The sequence below is a fragment of the Mauremys reevesii genome, linkage group 18, assembly GCF_016161935.1.
Source record: "Mauremys reevesii isolate NIE-2019 linkage group 18, ASM1616193v1, whole genome shotgun sequence".
Lineage (NCBI taxonomy): Eukaryota > Metazoa > Chordata > Testudines > Geoemydidae > Mauremys > Mauremys reevesii.
In genome coordinates, this window is record NC_052640.1 from 13617902 (window position 1) to 13645757 (window position 27856).

A 27856-nucleotide genomic window follows, 5' to 3' on the forward strand; every position below is an offset into this window, starting at 1 on the left:
GTGTGCAAACAGAAGAGGGAGGTAGTGTGGTATGGTAGAGAAGGTGTTGGACTGGGAGTAAGGAGAACTGGGACTGGTTCCGGGCTCTGCTGGCATGAAGGACAAGTCATTTCACTTTTCTGCGCGTCTGTTTCCCCTCCTGTCCTTTGTCTTGTCTATTCAGATTGCAAGCTTTTTGGAGCAGTGACTGTCTCTTCCTATTGTTTGTACAGTTCTGACCCCGCCATTCCCCAGTGCTACTGTAATATTAACAACAACAGAGTTTCAACCTTTCTCTCAAAATATAACTGCAGTAGGTATTGAGTATCTGAATGCAAGAGGTTTTAGACAGAAAACATCCGCAGCCTGATGTACTGAACAGAACCATCAGTAGCAAATTTTGGACAGGGCTATGAAACAATTCTTGTCCTGCCTCCAGCCCTAAGGGATTTAGGGGAGGGGTTAGTGTTACAGTCCAATGTTAACTGAATCCTTTTATAAAAGTGTGAATGAGGGGTAGGGTAGGGGAGTCTTTAGGTCTCCCTCAGTCTCCAGTTGCATACGAAGCATACGATGCTCTTGCTAAGGACTGGGCAGTGAAAGGGCTCGTAGGGACACTTCCTGAGCCTGCAGATTTGGGGGGCTGCCAGGCTTCCAGCTGGTCAAGGGAGTTTGTGTGCATTCTGGCATATTGACACCTATTAACTAATCAATAAACAAAATACTCCTATGACGCAGGTAAGTAAATATGATCCCCATTTTACACATCAAACACAGAGATGAAGTGGTTTGATTAAGTAAGAGCTGGTGTCAGAACTAGGATTAACCCCATGTGCTTAGTCTATGAGATGACAATACTTCTCCCACTATGGAGCTGCTCCTCCTTGTGCTCGGGATCACAACAGCTGTTCAGCAGATAAGCCAGCCCAGCTGCCAGCAGCTATCTGGGAGGGCACCCTCAGCAGCATTCCAGGCAGTACTGTCCATCAACCAGCTATGTGGAAACCAAATATCAATGCCATTTTGGTTCAAAAATATTCAGATCCATGCACCTCTTTCTCCCCGATGCTAATAAATGCCTGGTCCCTGCTTCCTCAGAACCCTTCCAAACAAACTTCTTGCTCACTTTCCCTCGCTATTGGGCTCCAGGGCTTTTCAGGACTTAATTGATCTTTGCCATGTTGGCTGTCTCTGCAAGATCAAGAATTCTGGGGCTCCCATGCTCACACCCGAGAGAAGCATAGTTTATTACCTTCTTTTGAGACATCAGTTCTCGTGAGAAAGAACGAGTCTGGTCCATCATACACTGAGCACTATAGCTGCATGATGGAGGCGCTAATTCAGTGGGAAGAATTCTCAACCCTCAGAAGAGAATCCATATCATTTACTGGGCAGTGCCATGTGATCCTGAAAGGCAAGGGGGACTTGTTACGTCCCACATGAAATGAACTAAGCGCCTGCTGGAAAGGCATGGGAGAACCTGGTCTCTGCTAGACATTAACTGAAGCTTAAGACCTATGCAGCTTGATAGCCAGTCAGTAGACGCTGGGGAAATGATTACTCTGCTTTTCATGGCTGTTGTTCAACCTTAGCAACTTTCTAAACCACAACTGATGCATCCCATCCCCGTTTCTTTCGAGAGTGAAGTGTATTGTATCAAATGAGAGAGTCAGGGTGACCCACTTCGAGGCTGAACCTGCAAAATAAATTACAGTCAGGACCATTTACCTCACTATCTCCATCACTACCGGCACTAGGCAGCGTATTAGAGATTGAAAAGAGACCTTCTACGAGGACTTTAAACTGGGACCTTCTGGGTAAAATAAAATTGTGCTAGAGACTGAACTCTTTGTATGAGCCATGGCAGCCTCTCACTGAAACGGACTCTTCCTGGAAATCTCATTTGCATCTAATTAAGAAATTCTATTTTGTTATCTTAACCAAAGGCTACTCCATCTAAATTTACTCTAAAGTGTCAGTCAAGTGTCCCATAATGAGACCACCAAGGGTGGATGCTTTGGCAGTGTGAATTGAGCATCTATCCACTTTGCTGTAACAAGGAATGACCTGTCACTGGCTTGCAATTAACCACAATAGGCAATATTTATATTTTTTAAAATCTTGTTATGCTTCCATGGTAATGTACAAGCTAAGATTCCAAGCCAATAATATGTATGGCTGAACTTCAGTTAATTGTTTAGTTGGGGATAAGGTCAGACTTTATTTATGCATGAATGACTGTTCATTAATGGAGGTCTGATTTAGACGGTGCTTCAACAGAAACTAAAATGACATCACAGAAAAAACCAAAGTCCTGGATTTAAATAATAACTATGTTCATTAAAAAAAGTAAAGTAACAGCAATACAAGTATGGGATGAAGAGATTTCCTTTTAAAACCTCAAAACATTTGTAAGGAAAAAAATTATATACATTGGACCCAATTCAGGAAATAAACCTTGATTAGGAAAGCACTGAAGCATACAAATTAAAAATAATGTTCATAACAATCTTAATTTAAAATGTGCTTAAACACCACTTACATCAACTTTAAGCACGCGCTTCACTCCATCCCTATTCAGCAATGCACATAAGCATCCGCTTAAAGTTAAGCTCATGCTTAAGTGCTTTCTTGAATAGGGCCTTACTGATCTACTCTAAAGCTCAATTAAGTCAATAGGACTACTCCTGTGAGCAAGTGATAACCAACATGTGTAAGGGTTGTACACTCTAACCTGAATTAGCTAAAGTTAGTATTTTGCAAAGGGTCTCTGAGTTATAAGAACAAATTAACAAGGTTCTACTATTTTCTTTGACATCTTCAGAACATAGATTCACATAGTAAATTATGTAGTTCTTTGATTACTAAGTGAGAACAAAATGGCTGGATTTTGTTCAATTAAATTCTTATGGTGTAGCCAGAGATTTTCATTTAGGATTTAGAGAAAATTTTGTGATATAATTATTATAGGTCAACATATTTGTGAAAATATCCCCTATACACTGGAAAAGCATGTGCCTAATACCCTTCTCTCTTTGTTTGGCTAATATTGTACCGGGATCAGTGCTGTTCAACATATTAATAAATGATCTGGAAAGAGAGGTCAACATTGAGGTAGCAATGTCTGCAGACAATACAAAATTACTCAAGATAAGTCCAAAACTGACTGCAAAGAGTTATAAAGGGATCTCACAAAACTGGGTGACTGGGTTACAAAACGGCAGATGAGATTTAATGTTGATAAATGTAATGCATGTTGGAAAACATAATCCCAACTACACATACGAAATGATAGGGTCTAAATTAGCTGTTATTACTCAAGAAAGAGATCTTGGAGTCACTGTGGATAGTTCTCCAAAGACATCTCCAAAGACAATGTGCAGTGACAGTCAAAAAAGCTAAAAATGTTAGGAACCATTAGGAAAGGGATAGATAATAAGACAGAAAATATCATAATGCCACTATATAAAACCATAGTACGCTCACACCTTGAATACCACATGCAATGATGGTCGCCCCATCTCAAAAAAGATAAATCAGAATTAGAAAAAGTACAGAGAAGGGCAACAAAAATGATTAGAGGTATAGAACAGCTTCCATATGAGGACAGAGTAAAAAGACTGGAACTGTTCAGCTTGTAAAATAGATGACTAAAAGGGGATATGATAGAGGTCTACAAAATCATGAATGCTGTGGAGAAAGTGAATAGGGAAGTGTTATTTACCCCTTCACTTAACACAAGACCAGGGGTCACCCAACGAAATTAATAGGCAACAGTTTAAAACAACTGAAGGAAGTAATCCTACATACAACGCACAGTCAACCTGTGGGATTTGTTGCCAGGGGATGCTGTGAAGGCCAAAAGTATATCTGGGTTCAAAAAAGAATTAGATACATTCATGGAGGATCGGTTCATCAATGGCTATTAGCTAAGATGATCAGGATGCAACCCATGCTCTGGGTGTCCCTAACTGCCTCTAACTGCCAGAAGCTGGGACTAGGTAACAGGGGATGTATCACTCGATAATTGTCCTGTTCTGTTCATTCCCTATGAAGTATCTGTCACCAATCACTGTCAGAAGACTGGATACTAGGCTAGATGGACCATTGGTCTGACCCAGTATGGCCGTTCTTATGTTCAAATGTTTATGTACTATTGTGAGATTGTACAGACCTTCTTTAGCAGGAACACACAATTAATACAATCTCTGGAAGGTATGAGGCAGTTCAAAGATCCTTCTGGAACAATGTGTGTGAAGTGGATTTCCTTATGAAATATCTTGAGGTGAGGGAAATGCAAATTCTCCCTCTCCAAACTAACTTTTGGAAGATACGCCTTGGGGAGATATGCTTATACTAGTTCAAACAGGATTCTCCAAAGAGTAACAGACAAAGAAAAGATTTTTGGATAAAAAGCCTGAGTTTAGGCTGACTCGGGGTCTTCTTTCTGACCCAGCAAATGGACATGTCCCCTGGTCTATGGAGGACCCCAAACCTTAGGAGAGGACTGGAAGGAGGCCTCATAAGATTACTGAGGCCTCATAAGATTGTGTGCTTTTTCTGAGCTGAAGCTCTGATGAACTTGTGACCTCAAGGAAGGCCCTAGGGAAAAGTGTTGAAAGATTGCTGTTGCCAGAACCCCTGAGAGAGTGGGGATGAACTCTGGTAAGCTTATTAGCATGCGTGTAGCTTCGTTCATTGTTTTTAATGTTTTTTCTGTGTTGTGCTTTTCCCCATAGGAATAAAGTAGGCTTGCCTAGAAAACTCTGTGGTAACTTATAACTGTAGGAATCACTCAGTTTCTAGTCTCTAAGGAGAAAGGAAGCAGGTCTGTTTAGGCAGACTCTCTTTGCTGGGAAATATACAGTGAAGGCAAGGAACTGTGCAGCCTTGGAAATACCCTGGTCAGAAAAGAGAGATGTGGGTCTCCATCCAAGAGAGGCATCAGCTGGACAGCTGGAAGCCTGGGAACACGTGCCCTCGCTGAACCACTGAGGGGATCTAGAGGTGCAGTGGCCCTGAACTGTGATGTTACAGGAATAGTGTAAAGTACAGCATAGTATAAAGTCTAGGCTAGACTAATAAAAAAATGTTTTTAAAGGACTCTCTGGGTCTCCTCACTCCCTAGATAGTTATGCTATGGATCTTTGCAATTGCAACACGATCCGTTTTTGATGATACACCAAATGCCCAATGACCACTGAGATTTATATCTATGGCAAACTTATACCACCCAAACCAGCTAGGGTTGCCACTGGATCTGGGAGAAGAATGGGGGAAAATGTTTTAAACATATTTTTGTCAAAGAAGGTCACGTCATTACAAACATTTGTGAATTATTCACCCAGCTTCTAATGAAAAGACATAACCTAAAATTATTCCATTCAAAAATATGATCTAGTGGTAAAGTCACTTACCTGAGATTCAGGATATCTGGGTTGAATTCCCAGCTCTGCCACAGACTCACTGTGCGACCTCTGAAAAGTCATTTAATCTGTCTGCGCCTCAGTTCCCCATGGGGATACTACTACTTCCTTTGTCTACCTTGGCTATTTGCATTGTAAACTATCCTGGGCATGGATATAGCTCACTATACGATTTTACAGCTAGCACAATGAAGTTCTGACTGAGGCCTCTAGGCATTATTGTAATGCAAATAATTAACAAACCACCACTGCCACAATTAATTGACTGAACTATTTAACTGGCTTGGACAGTTACCTGCATGATCCTTTTGAAGGACATATTCACACCAATGAGCGATACCGAGTTGGCATAGGAATGGAGGGAAAAAGCGCCGGGTTGCGATCCTGCTAGAATACTAGAGTATCACAGATGACCTGACACGTGATCAGGGGGATAGCTGAATTATACCCACCCAAGTGGGAAGCATGCCCAAAAAGCTTTTGAACTCATCCTGCAATGTTAATGCAGGCAAAATTCCCAGGGCTGTATTGTTTAATCAGGCTCCAGCTTTCATAGGAGAAGGAATGACAATTTTGTAAAGTGAAAAATAGTTTTCAGCCATGAAAAGAGCTTTCTGACTAAAGCTTGTTTCTTTGTGAAACTTGTTGGCATAGGAATAGCTGAAATGTTTTGACTGCTCATAAAAACGGCAAAACCATACATTCCATTAGCTTTACTTGATGTATGAAACGTGTCACACAGTTTGATTGTCTTCTTCTCCAGGGGAAAAAACCGATTTTAACAATCAACTGGGATTTTTGTGTGTGGGTGTGACATTTATTTACTACTCATTGCTAATCAAACCAAGGACCCAATCCTGCAAGCAAGTGCATGCTTAATTTAACCACTTGGGGCCTGATTCAAAGTCCACTGAAGTCAACTGAAAGTTTCCCAGTGACTTCAGGGGGGGTTGGATCAGGCCCCTGAGCGATCTTATTCAACGGGACTAATCATGCGCATAAAGTTAAACACACGCATAAGCACTTGCAAGATTCAGATCCAAATGAAACTTTTTGGTAACAACTACTTTATACATACAAGCTCCCCCTGCTACACACAAACCGGCACCCGTTTAACTAAAGGTAGGTTTTAAAAAATGATTTAGTTGAGCTGGTGCAAAGAGCTGGGTGGAAAATTTTATTATGGTTTAAACCAGGCTTATTTTGATGTAGTTTAAATCAATTACAAGCAGGTTTAAGCTAGCCTGAAATAAGATACACAAACCAAAATAAGACTGTCCGCACCAGGGTTTATATCAGTTTCACTAAACATGTGATGTATGTGCGGACAAGGCCTCAAAACCCTGCATGGACATTCTTAAACAAATTTAAAACTGGCTTACATCAATTTAGCTTGTCTGATGCAAGGATTTGCTCCAATTACTCTAAGAAATTGCTCCAAGTCCATTTTTAAACCACTTTTAATTAACCCAATGCGTGTTCTGTGTATAGACGTGGCTTTGCTCTTTCAGCTTTCATTTGATCAATGCTGCCCCGGAAAAAAGATCCTCAGTTACTCAAAGGATAAACTAGTAGGGACCAAAAGCCCAAATTTTGCCAATATCCATCAAATCACTTTTTGTTTCCTTTGAAAGTTTCTTTGTTTCGGTCTAAGGCTTTCCACCACTTAATGGTAACAAGAATTTTAGTTAATTTACCTGGGAGGACATTCCATGGCAGGGATAGAGGATCGCTTTGTCATCATCTTCTGCTCCCTGGTCTAAACAGTAGCCACTAGCTTTGCTGTTACGTACCTACAACGAGAGCAGAAAAACCAATTGCTTTAGGCACCGCTATCCATAATACAAGCCCAGTTGATTGAAACTTTGTTGCTTTCCAATTATCAAAGCAAACACGACGTGAAGATGTTCAACATTTCTTTGCGGAAGGAAAACACTCTCATTCACCAGCACTGACACTCCATTAATCCTTTCCTAGGACACTTGCAGAGACTTTGATAGTGAATTTCCTATATGACTAAACCCAGCTGCATTATCAAAATGTGCTACAACTGGGGTCGGCAACCTTTCAGAAGTGGTGTGCCGAGTGAGTCTTCATTTACTCACTCTAATTTAAGGTTTTGTGTGCCAGTAATACATTTTAATGTTTCTAGAAGGTCTCTTTCTCTAAGTCTGTAATATAACACTAAACTATTGTTCTATGTAAAGTAAATAAGTTTTTAAAAATGTTTAAGAAGCTTCATTTAAAATTAAATTAAAATGCAGAGCCCCTGGACCAGTGGCCAGGACCTGGGCAGTGTGAGTGCCACTGAAAATCAGCTTGTGTGCCGCCTTCGGCACACGTGCCATAGGTTGCCTACCTCCGTGCTACAATCTTGCCAAACTATCAACTTGGACCAGATCTGTATTTTCAAGTAATTGCACAAAGATCATAAACCACTAAAATACACTGTAAGAGCCACAGGCCAAATCTTGCTCCAAGTTATGCTTGTGTAAATCTAGATTAATTATGTTGACTTCAGTAGATTTACACTGGAGTAAATAAGGGGAGAATTTAGTTCTCTATGCTGAAAACACGACTAACTACACCGGGGTGTTTCTGATAGTAGAGCACTTGATATGTTATTGCAGGGTGTATATAAAGCAAAAGTATATATAATGAACCTTAGTTGAAGTAGGAACATATATAGTAAAGTATGGGAGTAATGTATTGTGTCTGGTGTATTGTCACGAGACAACACAACAATAATAAATAGTACTGGGAGAATTTCTAAAGATTCAAAGGTTAGGTGGAGGTCATCAACTAAACCAGAAGTTCAGACACTTTCCCAGACTATATGGGCTTTATCAGTTTGAAAAACCATGGTGAAAATCTGGTGGGATTTCAGGTGTTTCTTCCTTCCTAGTCAGGCTAGAAATATCACACAATCAGTTTCTCTTATATTTTGGAACTGCCTGGAACCAGGGAGTGCAGATGAACATGAATATGTGACAAACACCTATTCTGATTTTACAAAGGAGTCACCATCAACAGGTCAGGTTTAGTTCAGAGGGTGAGCAAATTTTCAGGCAACCATATGTTCTACAAATGACTGTGTAATTACTGCATAGGTATAATAAAACATCACACATAAAATATCAGAAACTCAATAAATACTGATTACTACATATACAACATGAAACATAACAAGCAATTTGGTAAGGGAATTAAGATATACCAACAGTTAACCTTCAGTAGGATTATTTTATGACTACGGTACTATACAGGCTAAAGAAGATGAAGACAGCTTTATGACTGGGCCTTAAAGATTGTGAATTGCGTCAATAAGAAATATATTTTTACTGTTGTGTCCATCTACTCAATACATTTATCTTCCCTAAACTCACTAAAGTCCAGAGATTACAGTGACCTCTCTTTGTCTAAGAAAATAACCAGAAGGGAAGATTTTTAATAACAAGTCATCACTTGCATCCGAAGAAGTGGGTGTTCACCCACGAAAGCTCATGCTGCAAAACGTCTGTTAGTCTATAAGGTGCCACAGGATTCTTTGCTGCTTTTACAAGTCATCCTTAGTGTCACTTCCAGTACATTTCAACACAGACACAAGACTCCAGAGGAACTATACCAATTTATATCTGCTAAATATCTGGCTTTGACTCTTTATCTCGATACATTTTAATAACTACTTACCAGCAAGCTTACTTGACCAGCAAGCTTCCTGTTTAACTCAAGGACCTTCTATCTGATCACTCAAGGGAAACAGACTTCGTTATAGTGAATGACTTGCTGAAAACCTGGTGTAATAGGTATCACTTGATAGTGCCAATACACTTCTCAGTTAACAACCTTCTTGGACCTGACGGTTACTAACAGCTTAGGTTGAATTTGCTAAATGTCTTTTCTCATTTAGTGCCAGGGACTGTTATATTAAGATGCAAAGTGATATTACCCAATAAAACGTGCACTTTGCATCAATATCTAAAGTGAATGACCTATTTATATATGAGCTCAATCAAATGGCACAGGAAAGAAGAATGACCATATGAAAACTCATTGCCTTAGGATTTGAATTTACCTTCAGGAGGCAATTTCAGATTTTTTTTATAAATTGCATGACAGTGAAGTTCTTAGAACTTTGCATAATTTCAAGGCATATCAGTCTTTTTTTTAAATAGGAGATTATGCTATTACAGGGGTCGGCAACTTCTGGCACACGGCTCGCCAGGGTAAGCACCCTGGTGGGCCGGGCCAGTTTGTTTATCTGCTGCATTGGCAGGTTCGGCTGATCATGGCTCCCATTGGCTGCAGTTCACCGTCCCAGGCCAATGGGGGTGGTGGGAAGCACCACAGGTCGAGGGATGTGCTGGCCGCTGCTTCCCGCCTCCCCCATTGGCCTGGGACGGTGAACTGCGGCCAATGGGAGCCACGATTGGCCGAACCTGCCAACGCGGCAGATAAACAAACTGGCCCGGCCCGCCAGGGTGCTTACCCTGGCGAGCCGTGTGCCAGAGGTTGCCGACCCCTGTGCTATTACCTATTTATATATTTATTAAAACAAACCACAACGAAAGCCCTACAGGTGATCCTGAGCCACAGATGCACATCCAAGCGTTCCTAATTATCAAGGAGTTTTGGATCTTGGTTTTTGGATTGGCCACTGTAAATCAAAGAAGTCAGCCACAAAGTATGCGCATGGATCAAAGCCTCTCTGAAGTTCTGATGTGTCTAGAGCCAGGAGTTTTGTTTGGGCTGATCTTTAAATATATCCATTGTGACAGACCCAGACCAGTGGGGTACAGGAGTCTGGTAGAGGGCAAATATACTGGTCACTGGATGAGTAGTTTTCTGTTCCCTAAGTGAGCAGAGCAGAGGCTGCACTAGAGTAATCAGGAACCTGCTAGAACCAATTAAGGCAGACAGGCAGATTAGATCCCCTGCAGCCAATCAAGGCAGGCTAATCAGGGTACCTGGGTTTAAAAAGGAGCTCACTTCAGTTTGTGGTGTGCGTGTGAGGAGCTGGGAGCAAGAGGCACAAGGAGCTGAGAGTGGGGGGGGGTGTGCTGCTGGAGGACTAAGGAGCACAAGCGTTATCAGACACCAGGAGGAAGGTCCTGTGGTGAGGCTAAAGAAGGTGTTGGGAGGAGGCCATGGGGAAGTAGCCCAGGGAGTTGTAGCTGTCATGCAGCTGTTACAGGAGGCACTATAGACAGCTGCGATCCACAGGGCCCTGGGCTGGAACCCAGAGTAGAGGGCGGGCCCGGGTTCCCCCCAAACCTCCCAACTCCTGATCAGACACAGGAGGAGCTGATCCAGACTGTGGGGAAGATCACTGAGGTGAGCAAATCTGCCAATAAGCGCGGGACCCACCAAGGTAGAGGAGGAACTTTGTCACACTGTCTATAAAAATTAGGTTAGATTTTGCAAGATCTTATTCAGCACTAGTCTGTGGGTGACAGTGGGAAGAGGAGGAAAAGCAGAAGCTAATTGCAAACTAACAGTGACATTTTTATCTACTTTGAGTCTCATGTGTTGAGCATAAGACACACCCAACCGTAGCCTCCACTCATGCTCTCACAAGGGTCTCAGTTTTCCTCCAGCCAGCAGGATTTTCAAAACGTAATGGCAAAGTCAATGTATTCCATCGCAAGATGTTAATGTGGTCCAAAGAGAGATCCCTTTCTTAGAGGATCCAGTGCCCACGCCACCCACACTTGCTCCAATTAACTTAGGGTACGTCTACACTACAGGACTATTCCGAATTTGCATAAACCGGTTTTGTAAAACAGATTTTATAAAATCGAGTGCGCGCGGCCACACTAAACACATTAATTCGGTGGTGTGCGTCCGCGGTCCGAGGCTAGCGTCGGATTCTGGAGCGTTGCACTGTGGGTAGCTATTCCCTAGCTATCCCATAGTTCCCGCAGCCTCCCCCGCCCCTTGGAACTTCCGGGTTGAGATCCCAGTGCCTGATGGGGCAAAAATCATTGTCGCGGGTGGTTCTGGGTAAATGTCGTTAGTCACTCCTTCCTCTGGGAAAGCAACGGCAGACAAGCATTTCGTGCCTTTTTCCCCTGGATTGCCCTGGCAGATGCCATAGCATGGCAATCATGGAGCTTGTTTTGCCTTTTGTGACTCTCACCGTATGTGTACTAGATGCCGCTCACAGAGGCGATTCAGCAGCGCTACACAGAAGCATGCTTTTGCTTTTGCATGACAGCAGAGATGGTTACCAGTCATACTGCACCATCCAAACCCTTCCATAAATTGGAACTGGTGAGGATGATTATGGCTACCAGTCCTGTTGTACCATTTGCTGCTGTCATAAGTGCCCCTGGCTGCTCTTAGCCAGGGGCGCAAAAGCCAAAATTGGGAATGACTCCCTGAGTCAATCCCTCCTTTTTGGTATCTAAAAATAGAATCAGTCCTGCCTAGAATATAGGCAAGTGTACTAGATAACCACTGTATCATAGAACCAGAGAGCACAGCTGCTCTGTGTCAGATCCTGCAGAAACTATGATCTGTATGCTATTCACAGGGGGTGCTCCTGTAACAACCCCACCTGTTGATTCCGTTCTTCCCCCAGCCTTTCTGGGCTACCGTGGCATTGTCCCCCCACTTGTGTGATGAAGTAATAAAGAATGCAGGAATAAAAGACATGGTGACTTGTTAGTGAGAAATGAGTGGAAGGCAGCCTCCAGCTGCTATGATAGTCCAGACAGGACATTAAGCAGTGTGTAGGAGAGAAGCCCAGCATCCCTCTGCTAGTCCAGGGGCAACTGAATCTGTTCTTTACACATGAAGGGTGGGGGCTGATGGAGCTCAGCCCCCTGTTGCTATGATGACGATGGTTACCAGCCATACTGCACCATCCACCATCCACCAGAAAAAATTAGGGCCAGGCGCCCACGGATGCTAATCAGCATGGTTACTGCCCCATGTGCCAATAGGCTGATGACGAGGACGGTTACCAGTCCTTTTGTACCATCAGCCACCCATGGCAGGGGGGGAGTGAGGATGTTGGTGTTGACGGCTGCAGCATCGTGTCTATCTGCAGCATTCAGTAAAGATAGGGTGACATGTAAAAGAGTCAGAGGATTGTTTTCCCTTTCGCTTCTGGGGTGGGTGTGGGGTGAGTAGATTGCCAAGCTATGCCCTGACCCACCGCGGACACTGTGTTTGACCCTAGAAGCATTTGGAGCTCAGCCAAGAATGCAAATACTTTTCGGAGGCTGCAGGAACTGTGGGATAGCTTCAGTCCTCCAGTCCATGAGTCCATTTGATTCTTTGGCTTTCCGTTACGCTTGTCACGCTGCAGTGCGCTGAGTCCCTGCTATGGCGTCTGTCTGGAGATTTTTAAAAAGGATTCTGAATTTCATCTTCTGTAACGGAGCGCTGATAGAACGGATTTGCCTGCCCTTACAGCGATCACATCCGCATGGTCCGTGCTGGAGCTCTTTCTTTATTTTGATTTCGGACTGCATCGCCACCCGTGCTGATCGGAGCTCCACGCTGGGCAAACAGGAAATATTCAAAAGTTCGCGGGGCTTTTCCTGTCTACCTGACCACTGCATCCGAGTTCAGATTGCGGTCCAGAGCGGTCACTGCTGCACTGTGGGATAGCTCCCGGAGGCCAATACCGTCGATCAGCGTCCACACTAACCCTAATCCGATATGTTAATACCGATACTAGCGTTACTCCTCTCATTAGGGAGGAGTACAGAAACCGGTTTAAAGAGCCATTAAAATCGATATATGGTGCCTCCTAGTGTGGACGGTTGTGGCGTTAAATCGGTTTTACGCTCCTAAAACCGGTTTAAACGCCTAGTGTAGACCAGGCTTTAGATTAACTGGCTCGGTTGCCTTGATCGCAGACTTTTTGGTTTTGTTGTTTATGAGGGGCTCATTTGGGACAAATTGCCTTGGATTTACATTATCGAGGCTGCTGAATACCAAAAGAAAAACCAGGAAGGTGCGTCTCATTGTTCATGACAGTGATTTAATCTGATGCACTCCAATGGGAAGGGTAACATTGCTTATAGCCTACACTTTATAGATTGGATTAAAGAGGTATGGGAAAGTTTGTGTTCCTGCTGTCAAGGCGATTTTAAATTGTACTGTGTCATCTGATGCCCACTAACTCAGATGAAAGGAAAGCGCTAAAGCAGTTATGATGTATTTTCAAAGTCATACAGCACCTCTCCATAAGTGATTGTATTGTTGTAAACCCTCATTTCAGGATAGACGTTCTCCAGGTACCACTTAAAACTCCGGCACTGCAGTCGCTGTCGTAGAGCTAATCTTTCTGAAACATCTCCGAAGTCAACTCCTGGGTTCTGCAAAGCAGGAATACAGCAGAGAAATCCCATCATATCGACTTTACAGTTGTTTTCTTTACTTGAAACCAACCTGGAGTTTATTTTGTTTGCAAGCTACATTTCCCCCTTTCCTTATTGTACAGCTGGCCTGGACAACAGACAATAAATATCAATGGAAAAAAAAAGAAAAATGAACAAAGAAACAAACACAAAACAAAGTAAAAATAACATTTAAAAAAACTGAGATTATTGGCACATAGAGCTGTGCTAAATGTTTGCAATGAAACTTTAATGTAATTGCCCTGGTTACAGATTTTGTTACAAACTCAGGGCCTAATTCTTATTTAAGAGTACGTCTACATTGCAGCTGAGAGTGTGAAATGCAGCTTGTGTAGACATACCCATGCTAACTCGCTGAAAATAGCAATGAAGATGTGGCAGTCCATGCCACCGCATTCTCACTTCTATATTAAAGCTAACCTGGGTACATCTACATGAGCTGCAAATCACACTCCTGGCAGCCGTGCAGACGCACCCTATGGGTACGTCTTCACTGCAATGTAAGCCCAGGGTTAGTAGAATCTGAGTTAGCAGACCCTGGGTTTGTTAAGCTAGGGTTTGAGTATCTACACTCATTTGTAACCACAGGTTAGGAATTGCAGAACCCTGGGTCCCAACGTGTGGCTCCAGCATCTACATTGCATTATGCAGGTCTGAGTGTGGTGGACTCCCAGAGCGTGAGTCCAGTGGTGCTGCAGCCACACTGTAAAGCAACAGGGCTTGAACCCTGGGTCCCAGTTTGACTCAGGCTCGGACCCTCCACCCCCCTGGCGTTCTGGGACCCTGGTTCCAAGCCCTAGGTTAGTGCAATTTGTGTATAGAAGAAAGGAGTGTTAGGCTTGAGCTTGAGTTCAAATCCTGGGCTTACACTGCAATGTAGACATAACCTAAATCAGTGGTTCTCAACCTGCGGCCTGCAGGCTGCTTGTGGCCCAATCAGCACAAAGCTGCGGCCCATGTGACATCCTCAGGTCCATACAGGTAGTATTGGATGAGGCCCACAGTCTTAAATAGGTTGAGAACCACTGCCCTAAATTATACCAGTTTTACACTGGTATAAATCCAGTAACTGATTTCTACAGAGTTAAATCAGTGGGATGGGATTAGGAATAAGCCCCCTCAAAATTCAGATCAGGCCTGGTGAAAGGTTCATAACATTTCACTAAACTTTTGAGTAGGCCTTTCTCCAGTTTCATATGAATCAGAGTTGATTTGTGGCGTTTTGACGTAATACGTGATGAAACTCAGCACCTGTGATGGAACTTTGCTTTGAGATTTTGCATACCTTTGAACACAACATTTAAAAAAAATATTTGGGTTGAAGCATCAACTCATGTGATCCAAAAAACAGAGCCAGATCTTCAGTTAGTGTAAATCAGCATAGCTCCATTGACAGCAAGCAGGTCTTCAACAGAGCTGCTCTGACTTACACCACCCAAGGATCTGTCCCAATGTTTGGATGAACCCGTGAACTGAAGCCGAGGAGTTTTGCATTGCTCTAATTGTATGCACCTTATATATTTCCTTCAAAAAGATCCCTATGTGCTTTACAGACACTATTGAATACTGGCTTACAATTCAGCAGCATATCTTAGCTTGAGCTTTATTAGAATCTCCACTAGACAGTTAGTTTTCTGGAGAGAATACAACTTTAGTAATGAACAGCCTTGTCTATTTGTCTCATAAAGAGTTTGCTGGGTGTACTGCTGCTTGCTGATGCAAAGTTCTGTACATGGCATCCATTCAAAGGAATGTGAAGACGAATCATGTATTATTTCTGGCTACACTGAAGGAGAGTATCTTTCATATGTAGTTGATATTGCACATCATTCAGCGTGAAGAAGGTTAATTGCTAGACATAGGATTTCTGGATCACTAAAGTTGGTAGGGAAAGGATTACAAGAAAGGGTATAACCAAATCTTTGGTGCACTGACACACTGTTTTCTTGACTTGTTAAAGAAGTTTGCGGGTTCATAGGAGCATTGTTTTGCTTTTGTGTATCAATCAACAATCCTCTAGCCAGAATGCAAGCCATTCATAGACTCTCAGTGGCTTGAAACAGCAATCAAGTACAGAAAGGATGGTGTGAATTACAATGGGATGCCGTAGGCTGAAAGGGTAGGTGTTAGCAATGCTACTATCTATTTTATTGGCAAAGAGCACTCACTATTCTACAATTAGGCGACCCATCATCTCATTCACTATGTCATTTCAATTGAAAGCGAAGCTTAGTATGACAAGCAGACATGCTTTGCAGCTCCCTGTACCTTTGTGTCTGTTCTACGTAAGCTATGGTCATATAGTGTATAGATTATTGGCTGGCGGTGTTAGTACAACACACTCAATGCTTAATATGGAGATGAATAGGGTAGATGGTTCTTGTTGATTGAGCGGGGAGGTTTTTACTCCTCTAACACCCATATGATCTAGTCCTATAGCTAATGGGAGCACAGTACGTTTTATTTCTCTGTTTAATGCCCCAGTGCAATAGAGCTATGAAACAGCAGCATCCTAACTTTTTTCAAGAACTAATGGGGTTATTTTTACGATCTATATTTTATCAATCATTTTCTTTAATGGAAAGTAAGTTTTAATGTACCATGCTTCTTGCTGGTTTTATGTCTTCCAATATAGATGTGTCTTTTTTTTCAAAGCACTGCTTTATGGTTTCAGTGCAGAAAGCTGCATCAAAAGGTAATCCCTGAGAAATTTAAGAAAATCATATTTTGGCATAAATGTTTATTTAAATGTCTTTTTTTCCCTCTCAGCATTCATTTGTGGAAACCATCAAGCAAACAAATTTAGCAGTTCCTTTTTTCTCTTCCCATCAGAAATCTAAGAGCCCTTTCAAAGGGATGCAAACCTGGCCACAGTGGGTTTAAGGGAAAATGTTTATTGATGCACATTTTTACGTCATTCCCATGCCAAGATTAGGACCCTGTTGTGCTAGGTGTAGGGTGACCAGATGTCCTGATTTTATAGGGACAGTCCCAATTTTGGGGGATTTTTCTTATATAGGCACCTATTACCCTCCATCCCCGTCCTGATTTTTTACACTTGCTATCTGGTCTCCCTAGCTAGGTGCTACATATACACATAGCAAGAGATAGAACGTGCCTACACTATCGTGACCAGACACCAGACTACAAAGCTAGACCATTTGGGCCTGATTCTCCCATCCATTACACCCGTTTTACGCTGGTGAGCTCCACTGAATCACCCCAGCATAAACTGGTGTAAACGGAGTGGAGAATCAGGCTCAGTGTGTTTATTTGTATCACACACCAGGACATTTGTAGACATTTCAGGGTGCTTCTCTGCATAATATCTGAGTATCTTAAAGATGAATGACCTCATAAATGAATGACTTCCTCCCAGGAATCAAATAAGCCCTGTTCACTGTGGTAGGATTAGGTCATAAAGGTGGGTCACTGCTCGTCAATGTGCAACTGAACTTATTCTGGGGAAACAAATTAAGACGGCTGAGTTCTTTTGAATATTTGCTGCTATGAAAGTGCTCTTCCTCCCACCCTCGATCAATAGGTGATGGATTTAGTAGTATCACCCAGCACAGACAGAGGTAACTTAGATCAGATATCCATCAGTTCTCCGCCTTCATTTACTCAGGTTATAGCGTGTTCTCCACTTACCGTCATTGGGATGTTCCATGCCATGTAAACATGTGACTTGAAGTCATCCATCCAGACCTCAGCAGCCCGCAGGGCATTGCGCTTTGCATAGTAATCGATGTCATTGTTGTAAGGTTTCTTTGTGCGCTCAATGTGGGCAACTCTCGAGCAAGGTAACACTTCCATGCTTCCTCCGCACTGCCAGACCTGGGAGAGAGTTGGAGGATAAAATCAACCATGGAACAAGAACTTTTTCCTGGAAAACAGGCTGATATGACTGTCTATGGCAAGGTATTGTACAGCGGGGGATACGTCAGCCTCTGATGACTTGAGATAGAGTCACTGCTCTTTGAGCCCTTAGGCAAAGCAGCAATTGCACGAGAAACCCTAACACCTGGATGTCAGGGACTGGATCCAGGTGGTGTAAACTGACACCGGTCCACTGAAGTTAGCTGAGGATCTAACTGTGGCTGTCATATTCCATTTCATGGGCTATGTGCTTGTGGGCTTATTTCCTGCACCAAATTTGCATATAAACTAATTAATTGCTAACAGCTCAGCTATGCCCATTTCTGAAAGAAGCCATGCGATGCCTGTGCAGTGGGCATGGAACATATCAGATGGGGCATTCAGCACTGGGGCCTGGAGGTGCTTGAAGATTGCCTCTCAGTTAGGAAAGGAATTATGTGTATGAGAAATGTAAACAGAAAGCAAGTGGCACAGCTCATTTAACGTCCCACTGTACAGATCACATGCTTTGATTTTGAAAGTCAGGATATTCTTCCTTTTTAAAATTTGCCCAAGAACAATCCTGCCCAACTCCCTGGGTATGTAAGGCTACCATGGCCACACGGTGCCTTTTAGGTTCTAGCTTGAGCAGAGCTAGCCCATGTATGTCTGCCTGTGCCAGAAATTACATCACGCAGCTGCTGTATAGACATACCCTTGGACTACAAGCCTGCACAAGGGAGTGAGGGTGAGACCTGCTCCCACACCACTTCTTGGACTGCATAGACTTTAGGTTTCCTTGTGTAAGTGAGCAGGTGCTCCAGCACATGGGCAAGAGAACTGGGGAATGGACAGAGCAATGACTCCAACTCCCTGGACAGTGCAATACACAAAGCGTCATAATCTGCTGCTAGTATAAACCAGCGGTAAATTCCCTCTGTCTCCTGACCAAGCTAGGGGGAAGCAGAGAGGGAGCTGTGTCAGAGGTGTCTCTCTAGTCACAGTGCCTCTAGTCCCAGAGGCCTCCCACAGTGCCTCTCAAGCAAGGCGGCACACCGCGGTCCCACGGCTCCGGCAGACCTCCCGCAGACGTGCCTGTGGAGGGTCCGCTTGGTCCCGCGGCTCTGGTGGACCTCCCGCTGGCGTGCCACCGGAGCCGCGGGACCAGCAGACCCTCCGCAGGCACGCCTGCGGGAGGTCCACCGGAGCCGCCTGCCGCCCTCCCGGCAACCGGCAGAGCGCCCCCTGCGGCACGCTGCCCCAAGCACGCGCTTGGCATGCTGGGGCCTGGAGCTGCCCCTGCCAGCGTTACCCCAGTGCTGCTGCAGCCTATGCAGCTCAGTCCAGCCCTAAGGAAACAAAAGAGATCTTAAAATATAAGCAAGAGTCCATAGCTTTCATATTGCTGAGAATAGCAGCTCATTTTCCATGCAAGTTGGACTCCATGAAAAGACAAGGGATTTGTACCCTACACATATTTAGAAAGAAGACAAATGACTTGGAGAATGGCAGATAAAATCCTGTTTCTTGACTCTTTTTTTTTTAAATACTTTGTTAGTTAATATTTATTTATTGCCCTCCTAGTTGTTGACTAGTAAATCACTGGCCACAGAAATTTGCATTTGATAAATGAAACACACTGAAAAACACACTGCTCATAAATTTGGACTGACATACGCCTAGAACTTCCACTGTGAACGGAAAGTTTCTGCCCCCACCAAAAAAGGGGAAATGCGCAATACTCTTCAGTGTATTGTTATTTGTCCTACCTGGCTTGGGATTCAGCCATGTAATAGACTGTACATTTTTTCTTGCTATGGTTAATGACCTTGTAATTTTTATTTATATATTTTGATACCAAGGATAAATACATTATGGCAGATTTATTTCCCTCTAACAGTGATGCTTAGGCAAAACGGAGAAACTAAAAGGTGCTGAAGCACGGCATTAAGAGAAACTGTTTAGCTCATCTATAAATTCAACACAAGTAGTTATTTCCTGGTGATGAATTCTCCCCAGATGAAATCCACAGGGGACCCGGACACCTCGCTTTGAAGAAAACAGCACCAGAAAAATATTGCCTCAGGGTACAGAATGCTTGCCCTGTCAAACATGCTGTCTGTTGCTTACAAGACAGTGCAAATTTGCACGATTAACCCATCTGCAAGCACTCAGCTTGCTTTACATTGCATTCCTGTCTCCTCTCTTCTGCCAGCCTCTAAACAGGAACGAGATATCTGTTGAAGATGAGGCACAAGAATCCTTTGTGAGCTGTGATCAACGATGCCAGAAAGTGGAACATTTCAGCGTATGAAACAGCCAAGATGGTTCTGAGATAATGCCATTCAGAGTCTCTGGTCAATTCTCTCTGGAGGGGTACACCCCTTAAAATGTCTTAGAGTACGAGGAATATCCCATATTCATGCCCACATCTTATAAGACTTGGCACTTACACAGCAGTTCTCACACAGAGCTCTCAAAGTGCCTTATTCAGGTGAGTAAGCATCAATATCCTCATTTCACAGATGGGGAAACAGAGATGCAGAGAGTTTAAGGTCCACACTATCCAGACTGGTCACTAATTCTGGATATTTCCATTTTTGGGTGCCCATTTTAAACACATGTAGGACCTGGTTTTCATAGGTGAAGAGAACCCACAGTACCAAGTGATGTTTCTAGCACCAGGAGCCTAGGTATGCTCTTTGCTCATTTAATGGGAAATGCCAAAGGGAGTATCTTCTTCAAGACTACTGACCACAAGACCCAACCTGGCTCTTTTTTCCCCTAATGTGATTTAACATGGCCCAGATGAGGCACAATGCTCTTTGCTGTTAAAAAAAAAAAAACCAGACAGACAAAAACAACAGGAAAGTATTCTGAAATGAGCCAGAATGGTTCACACATTGAGAGCTGCCCAGCTGTAGCACTGGAACAAGCAGGACAGGGAAGGTACAAGAGAGATGGGAACAAACTAAGGCATTTAGCCAACCATTTGTTCTTGTAACAATGCCTCGGATTGCCCCATACGTGAGAAACAGCTGTGTCTTTTATTCTGTTCTATAGAAGTTCTTGTACAGGCTCATCATTGTCATATCTACCAGCAGGGGAACCTCAGACTTTCCAGGTTGTTCTGTGGAGATGAGAGTGAGAGTGTTGTTATTCCACAGGAGGAGAGACAAGAGGCTCAGCCTTCTCAAGTCTGCCTGTCTCCAGAGATCTGCCAGAGGCCAGGGCCCACCAGACTAGTTCTGGGACTCTTGCCTCATCTGCCCGGCAGCATGTCTCCATCATCAGTCACCCTTCCCCTCTCACCGCCATAATAAATAAGTCCAGGAGGACACAGGCTGCATTTGGGCCTCGTGAGTATCACCTGGTGTGATGTTTTAAGACTTGATCAAGTAATTCCAAGAGGCGGTCAATTTATTTCCTAAGTGCAGTTGATTTGCAGTTTGAATATTGATCTTTAGGCAGCCATAAACGAAACTGAGCAAATTTTCTATTTGCAACTTAGACATATTAAGTAGTAAGAAGAACAAGTACTCACATCAGTGCCAAATTACTGTCTGAGTGAAACTGTGCTTTATGCTGAAAAACTTAATGGTGCTAATGACAAACTATACCTGTACATCTGAGATAGGCTGGGGTATAGGAAAATATTTACTGTACACTCACTGTAGTTAATTAACCCAGACATCATATGGCAGACACCAAAGAGATTTCAGAATTCAGACTTTGTTTCCATTTACTAAGCAAAACTCAAGCAATGTTGTGATTTCCTTGATCCTTAATTTATTTCTATGTATCAATGAAGTACTATGTAATCAAAATAAAGTACATAATGGGCAACTTGGAAAGGATATAAACCCTCATGCTTCATGGCATAAGGCAAACTTTAACTCTTGAAGGTTAGGAAGGAACTTGCTCTTAGGACAGGTTTTTCTATAATTGCTTGTTGCAGGGCTTCTTAAACCTTCCTCTGAAGCAGCTGGTAGTAGCTAGAGTTGGCCAAAAAAGGTCAATTATTATTATTATTAATTATTATTATTATTTTCATGACATCTCAAACACATTTCTTTTATTTTTCAAAATTTCCAGAGAAAATTCTTAAAATGTGTCAATAAAAAAAATGAAACTACAAAATGTTTGGTTTTCAAAAACCCTTTTTGATTTAAAAAATTGGTTTTAGACAAAAATTTCAGTTTTTGAAAGCCAAAACTTTTGACCGAAACCAAAATATTTTTGTTTTCTGTTTCTCATGGAAACATTGGAAAATGTTGTCTAAGCCAAAAAAACTGTCCATTTTGGTTCAAAAGCCATTTTTTTGTAAAAAAAAAAAATAGTTTGAAAAAAAAAATGTGACCAAATCTGCTATTGGCCAGTGCTGAAGAGAGGATGCTGAGCTAGATACATGTCCAATCCAGTATTCCTGTATTCCTATAGTGCCTAAAAAGGATAATGTCTAGATGCTCTCAAACACTGCAGCTCAGAGCTATTTCCAATACTGCCATGCCCTGCTGGGTGAGTGTTAATGTTCAAAAACATCCCAGGATTTAGAATGCAACTAAATAATTTGCAACCAAGGTGGTCTCAGTTTTGAAGAAACGTTTACAAAATTACAGGATTGCTCTATAGGGGCCTAATTCTCTTTAAATTGAAATTTGTCCTATGTTATTGTCAGCCATTTAGCCCTTGGAGACTCACTTTCTGAAAATATTTGTGCATTGCGTAGTATGTGGAATGATTTGTTTTACCTCAGAAAACTAGAGTGGAATCCAAATGCTTTATGACCACCCTTATGTGTGTGTTTAAAAGCACTAAGGGAAAGGAGTTCACTTGCATTTCAAAAGCAACTGAGGTTGGAGATTATTCCTACACCCACGCTCCAACAAGTGCTCTCAGGATATGGTTTTGTACTGCCAACACGGCTATACAGGAGTCATCAGTTTGGCAGGCGTGGTTATAGTAGAAGAGCCAGTCTGCCCTTGGATGTATATTTGCAACTTCTACTGACTTTCTGCAAGGCCCAGCAGGTCTCAACCCCAGATTTGCAGAGCTGCTAGGCAGGAAACACCTCAACACTGCTGTAACCAGCTCATGTTCCACTACCCCTGTCCCACTGTGGACACAGAAAGTCCCACTTCAAGGGGTCTGACAGGCAGTAGCCTCATTGGCTCCCTACTCTATATAACCCAAGGGGCATTTGAGGACATGTCCAGGCAACAGTGTAAGTCTCCTGCCACGACCATTCCTGATTTCTGCTCTTGAACTCGGTTTTGACAGAGGTTTAATTTGGACCTTGCCTCCTGACCCAGATCCTGAAACCTGACTCAGACTCTGAGCCCTGGTATTGTCCCCAGCCTGGAACTTGACTATGAACTTCTCCTCTATTCTTGGCCTCATGTTTCACCCTTGGTTCTGGCTGTCCTTGCCAGGATGCTGGCACTTTCATACGAGTTGTACCTGCACAGCCAGGGCTATAGTTGGCAGTACGAAAACCCAGTCTAGAAAGAAAGACTATAATAATAAAAAATAGAAATCTGTATCCTGCTTTGAAGTTCTGCAGCTCAGATGTGTCACTGTTCAGGAAGAAATTAAAATAAAAAGAAAACCCCTCCATTAATAAAACCTTTCACCCATGGCAACTGCAGAGGAAGAAGTATCCAGAACGCTTGGCATTAGAGCTGGTGTTCAACTTGGTGATGGATTTGCTTCCAAGTAATCACCCTTCACTGAGGATTTACGTTGCTTCTACAGAAGCACAGACATTTATTGGAAGCCGAGGCACAAATTTATTAAAACAAAGCTCCAACTGTTTTTGTTTCACCCAACCCATCAGGCTGAAAGTTTAAGGTTTCTCCAAGCACTTCACACCTAGAACCAAGCGGGAGATTCCTTTAAAAACAGAGGATTTAATTACACGCTGGTACTGCTGATTCTGCTGCTAGCAGCGGTCATTGTACTAAAGAAAGCACTCTATAGGCATTTGGGACACTGTCCTATGGGAACCTCAGCATGTGGGCCACACATTCAGTTGCATTTACTGAGATGATTTATGCCAGATTTACACTAGGGTCAAATATCAGTACACCGTACTGGGACTAATTAACCTCGGCGTCATATTGCGGATGCCAAAGAGACTTCGGCATGAAACAAGGTCAGGCCTTTTATGCATAGTAATTTCCAACCTGCTTTAAGACTAGTTTAACAAATACTGATTTAACTTTTCAACCTTCTTCCCGTTCGCTGAATTCCTCTCCCAGTGAGCATGGGAATTTCACATGAGCCCTGAGGAACGGATTTGATTTTCCATCTAATCTTTGTAGATATTAAAGATTCCTTGGTACTTTTGGTAAATCCTGATGTCGTTAGCCATAATTTTCCTTACACTCCATGGCTACATTGTACTGTGCTTATTATATACAGCGCCATCATAAAGATATTAGTATAGAAAATCCCAAGCAGTCACGTCAGCAAGCAGTGATGCTAGCAGTGCCTGGACAGAAACAGCCGTTCTATTCTGTCCCTTTCGGAATGCTGACCTAGATGTTTCACTGGTGGACTGCACACCAGTTTCACAGGCCCATGGATCCACCTCCTTGTGATTTCAGCCCATCAGCCCCAGGCTACTTACATGCATTGCCTTCCTGCCCACACACCTTGTGAATGTTTCCCCCACTCCCTTTAATTCCTAGTGAAAGAAGGTTTCTTTAACTCCCAGGGAGACTCAGACAAACTAAAACAGACCAAATATAAGATCATCCGAGACTTGCCGTTTCCCATTCATTTCAACTGTTACAAGTCTACATCCCGCCCTGAGGTGTGCCTGCTTGAGATAGTACAATTAAGAGCCCTTCCAGGCTCACTGCTAGCAGCTATTTCCAGCTTCTCCTGTGCCAGGGGATCCAGCGCACTGGAGGGGATTGCTTTTTAAAAGGGATAATGATTGTCCCAGTCACTATTTCTTTCATGCAGTAGGTAAGGGACTGGAGGAAGCCAGCTTTGCACTGCACACCCTGCAGCAGGTTCCTTCATCTCAGTCTAACCCTACTGATGATGACAATAATACTTTGCACTTTTATAGCTATTTCCATCTGAGTCAGCACTTCACTAAGGTGGATGATCAGCGTCTCTGAAAACTAGGCGTTTAAGCCATAATCTGCTAGAATTGGACTCGTTGATATTTAATTCAAATGGTTCTGAACTCCACTTAAACAATGCATACCACAGACAATAATGTAGGGAGCCTTTCACTGAATGCCAGACTTTCACTTTTCTACATGGCACATGAAACCAACAGATCAGATAGTGGAGTTTTTAGTAGTGCTCAGATATCACACGTTTTATGATATCCCAGCATGGGAATTCTTAAAAGCCAGTGATCTGAGTTTTACTTACATTTTCAAAGTAAAGCCTCTCAGAGATCTAATGTTTTCTACCTGTGATGTTCTGAATTCAATTTATCAAAGCCATTTCAAAAGAAATTCAGGAAGGCAATGGAAACATCACTCGCTAGGCACCAGAAGGAACCTATTTAACCATCAGCAGCACAACACAGCAGACAATAAATTGGCCCAGCCTTGCAAACAAGTGGAGGATGCTGAAAATCAAGTTAGTATTGCTCTGGAAGAATGTAATGTTTCCACTAACCTTATTCAGGCTCTAAAGGTGGTGGAATCTCTTCTTCGTAATGATTAAGATGACCTGGAAAATAGGAGCCAGCACTCTAGTCTATACTTTCTTGGTGTTTGTCAGCAGTGGACATCCCCTGGGCTGCAGCCCCTGCAACCCATCCAAGGAGGTCACCGACTATTGTTAGAGGTGCTAGTGGCATCAATCTATCTTATATGGCCCCTCTTACAGTCATGTCTGAGCACCTGTTCCCATTCTCTCTCCCTCTCTGGTCCCCCACGGAAGCAGGTCACTTGCAACTGTTCCTCTAGTCCCCAGAAACAACAGTTGCCTCCAAACCCCTGCACCAATTCCTGTGGAGCATCATGGGACCTGACACTTCCTTTAAAGCAGAGATGGAACAAGAATAGAGTGGGACTATTGTTAGTCTTTGGGGCTCATGGAGACCAGGAGGTCCTCTCAGAATGACTAATTGGGGGGTCCATGGTATGAAAGTCACAATGAGCTCTGCCTGGAAGAAGCTGGTAACACCTGAAGGCTAGGAAGGTAGGGACATAGTAGCCATGCAATCATGGGGTGCAGTTACAGCTCGCGTGGACATGCCTGAGCTAGCTTTAATCTAGCTGACTCGGTACCAGAGGCGCACGGGCTATAGAACTCCACCTGGAACCAGAGGTATTATTTCAGGCTGCCAGCCCGCGCTGAACCCTGGGATGCCATGGATTCATTGCTCTGGTAACCGAGCTAGCCAGGTTAAAACTAACTTGGGTCTGGTCTACACAAGCTGCGATCACACCCTATGACTGCAGTGTAGATGTACCCACAAGTAACTATTACCTTCCCATCAGATCCATTTGGGCCTTGTCCAACTCCCTTTAAAATGTTGTCTAAAATAAAAACCCAAGCACACAGCAAACCATATGCAACTGAAACAAAAGCCACAGGAATATTCCTAATCAGGACAAGGCAAAGTTTCACTGTTTGCAAAAGAAGAAGAAATCTTCAGGGTGGAAACATGCAGAAGAACCATATGACTCAACTCTGACTCTCGAATGACATGGGATGTGAAAGACTAACACAACGGGAATTCTCCCAAGGAAAGTGAAAACACGCCAGCACCGGCTCCTATTGCCATCCAAATGCAGAACAATTCTGATTTCCACTGTTCCCCAGTTCTTTAAGGATGTAGCCCAGCTATTGGTCATACTAGAAACATATTTTTAACAGGCATTAACATTGATGTTTACAGTAGGATTATATTTCTTGGTTTGTCAGTTACTTTCTAGGACCATAGGACTGGAAAGGACCTTTTGGGTCATCGAGTCTGGTCCCCAGCAATCACAGGCAACCCCACCAGATTATCCTGTTCATAGACTTGTCAAACTCCATCTTAGAATTTACACCCATTTGTCCTTGTGCTAACACTGTCCTTTAGCTTAAATAGCTCTTCTCCCTCCCTGGTGTTTATCCCTCTGATGTATTTAGAGAGAGCAATCACATCCTCGCTCAGATTTGGTGCTGCTAAATGGAACAAGCCAAATTCTTTTAATCTCCTCTCATAAATTAGGATCTCCAGTCCCCTGATCATCCTAGTAGCCTTTCTACCAAGGATTTAGGACTAACAATGTTTGCTGGTGTTAGAGGATGCCATAAAGTTAATTCGATGTAAATATTTCTTTTTCTCTTTGAACCTACTCATAGAATTAGACTTAAAAAAAGAGAGAAAGGGACAGCTAATATTCTGCAATGTAGTGCAGTATGGTATATGTCTGCTTTGGTCACTGGGATTATAACATACCGTGGCAATTATTTAATTGCAGTCGCCCTAAAACTGGTTGATTTTAATAGATTCTTTTCCTCCCTTTGCTGTCAGTCCTGACTTCAGCATTCTGTATTTAATTAGGTATGTTAGAAAAGGGCCCTCTTGCCTTTCATTTGTTCATATATGAAGCTATTTGTATTAAGGAAGCTTTTATAATAAAATATATTATGTGATCAGATTAATCGTATGATCTCATTTAAGTTCACACTTTTATGATTGTCTCTAATACCAACCATAATTATGGTTTAAAAAATGCCTCTTGAAAAAGCCTGTGCTATTTACACAGTGCACTCAAGAGGTAAAGATCTTTCCATATTGGCAAAACAGTTACATGGAAAAGATCACATTTACCTGCAGAAAATCATACTCAATTGAAAGAAGGAAAGAGACACTTCTCTGGGTCTAGAGATTCTAGCTAAGATTACAGGGCACAATTATTGCTGGTGCCTGAAAATGTGATATGATCCCAAAAAAGGACTGGAAAAACAACTTGAATTATCATCTGTATTTTGACTGACAAAGATTACACATGCACCCCTTCTAAGAGTACCTTGCTAAGAGAACTTTATATGTGTTTTATGAAATGGGGTATTTCCCTGGTCAGGGTGGTTACAAAGCTGTGTATCTATAAACATGTAGACCACGCCATTGTTATTTCCCTGTAAAATATTAGCCACGGAGAATATGCAGAAGCATTTCTCTGCCTCTTTTTACAGGAAGCCAATTTTATGTGATTGTCTTCCATTTCGAGTTCCTGCAGCTTTGCA

General features: G+C 42.8%; 1 protein-coding gene across 11 annotated transcripts in view; it reads right to left on the reverse strand.

Annotated features, from left to right (window-relative positions):
- GALNT9 (polypeptide N-acetylgalactosaminyltransferase 9) overlaps positions 1-27856 on the reverse strand; it is a 699106-nt gene that overhangs the window by 57896 nt on the left and 613354 nt on the right. For all 11 annotated transcript variants that reach the window (XM_039505452.1, XM_039505453.1, XM_039505456.1 and 8 more), the window contains 3 exons: positions 17432-17617; positions 13601-13738; positions 7103-7198 (listed from right to left, as the gene is read on the reverse strand). In XM_039505452.1, coding sequence (XP_039361386.1) covers positions 7103-7198; positions 13601-13738; positions 17432-17617 — 420 coding nt within the window. The remainder of the gene's footprint in view (positions 1-7102; positions 7199-13600; positions 13739-17431; positions 17618-27856) is intronic.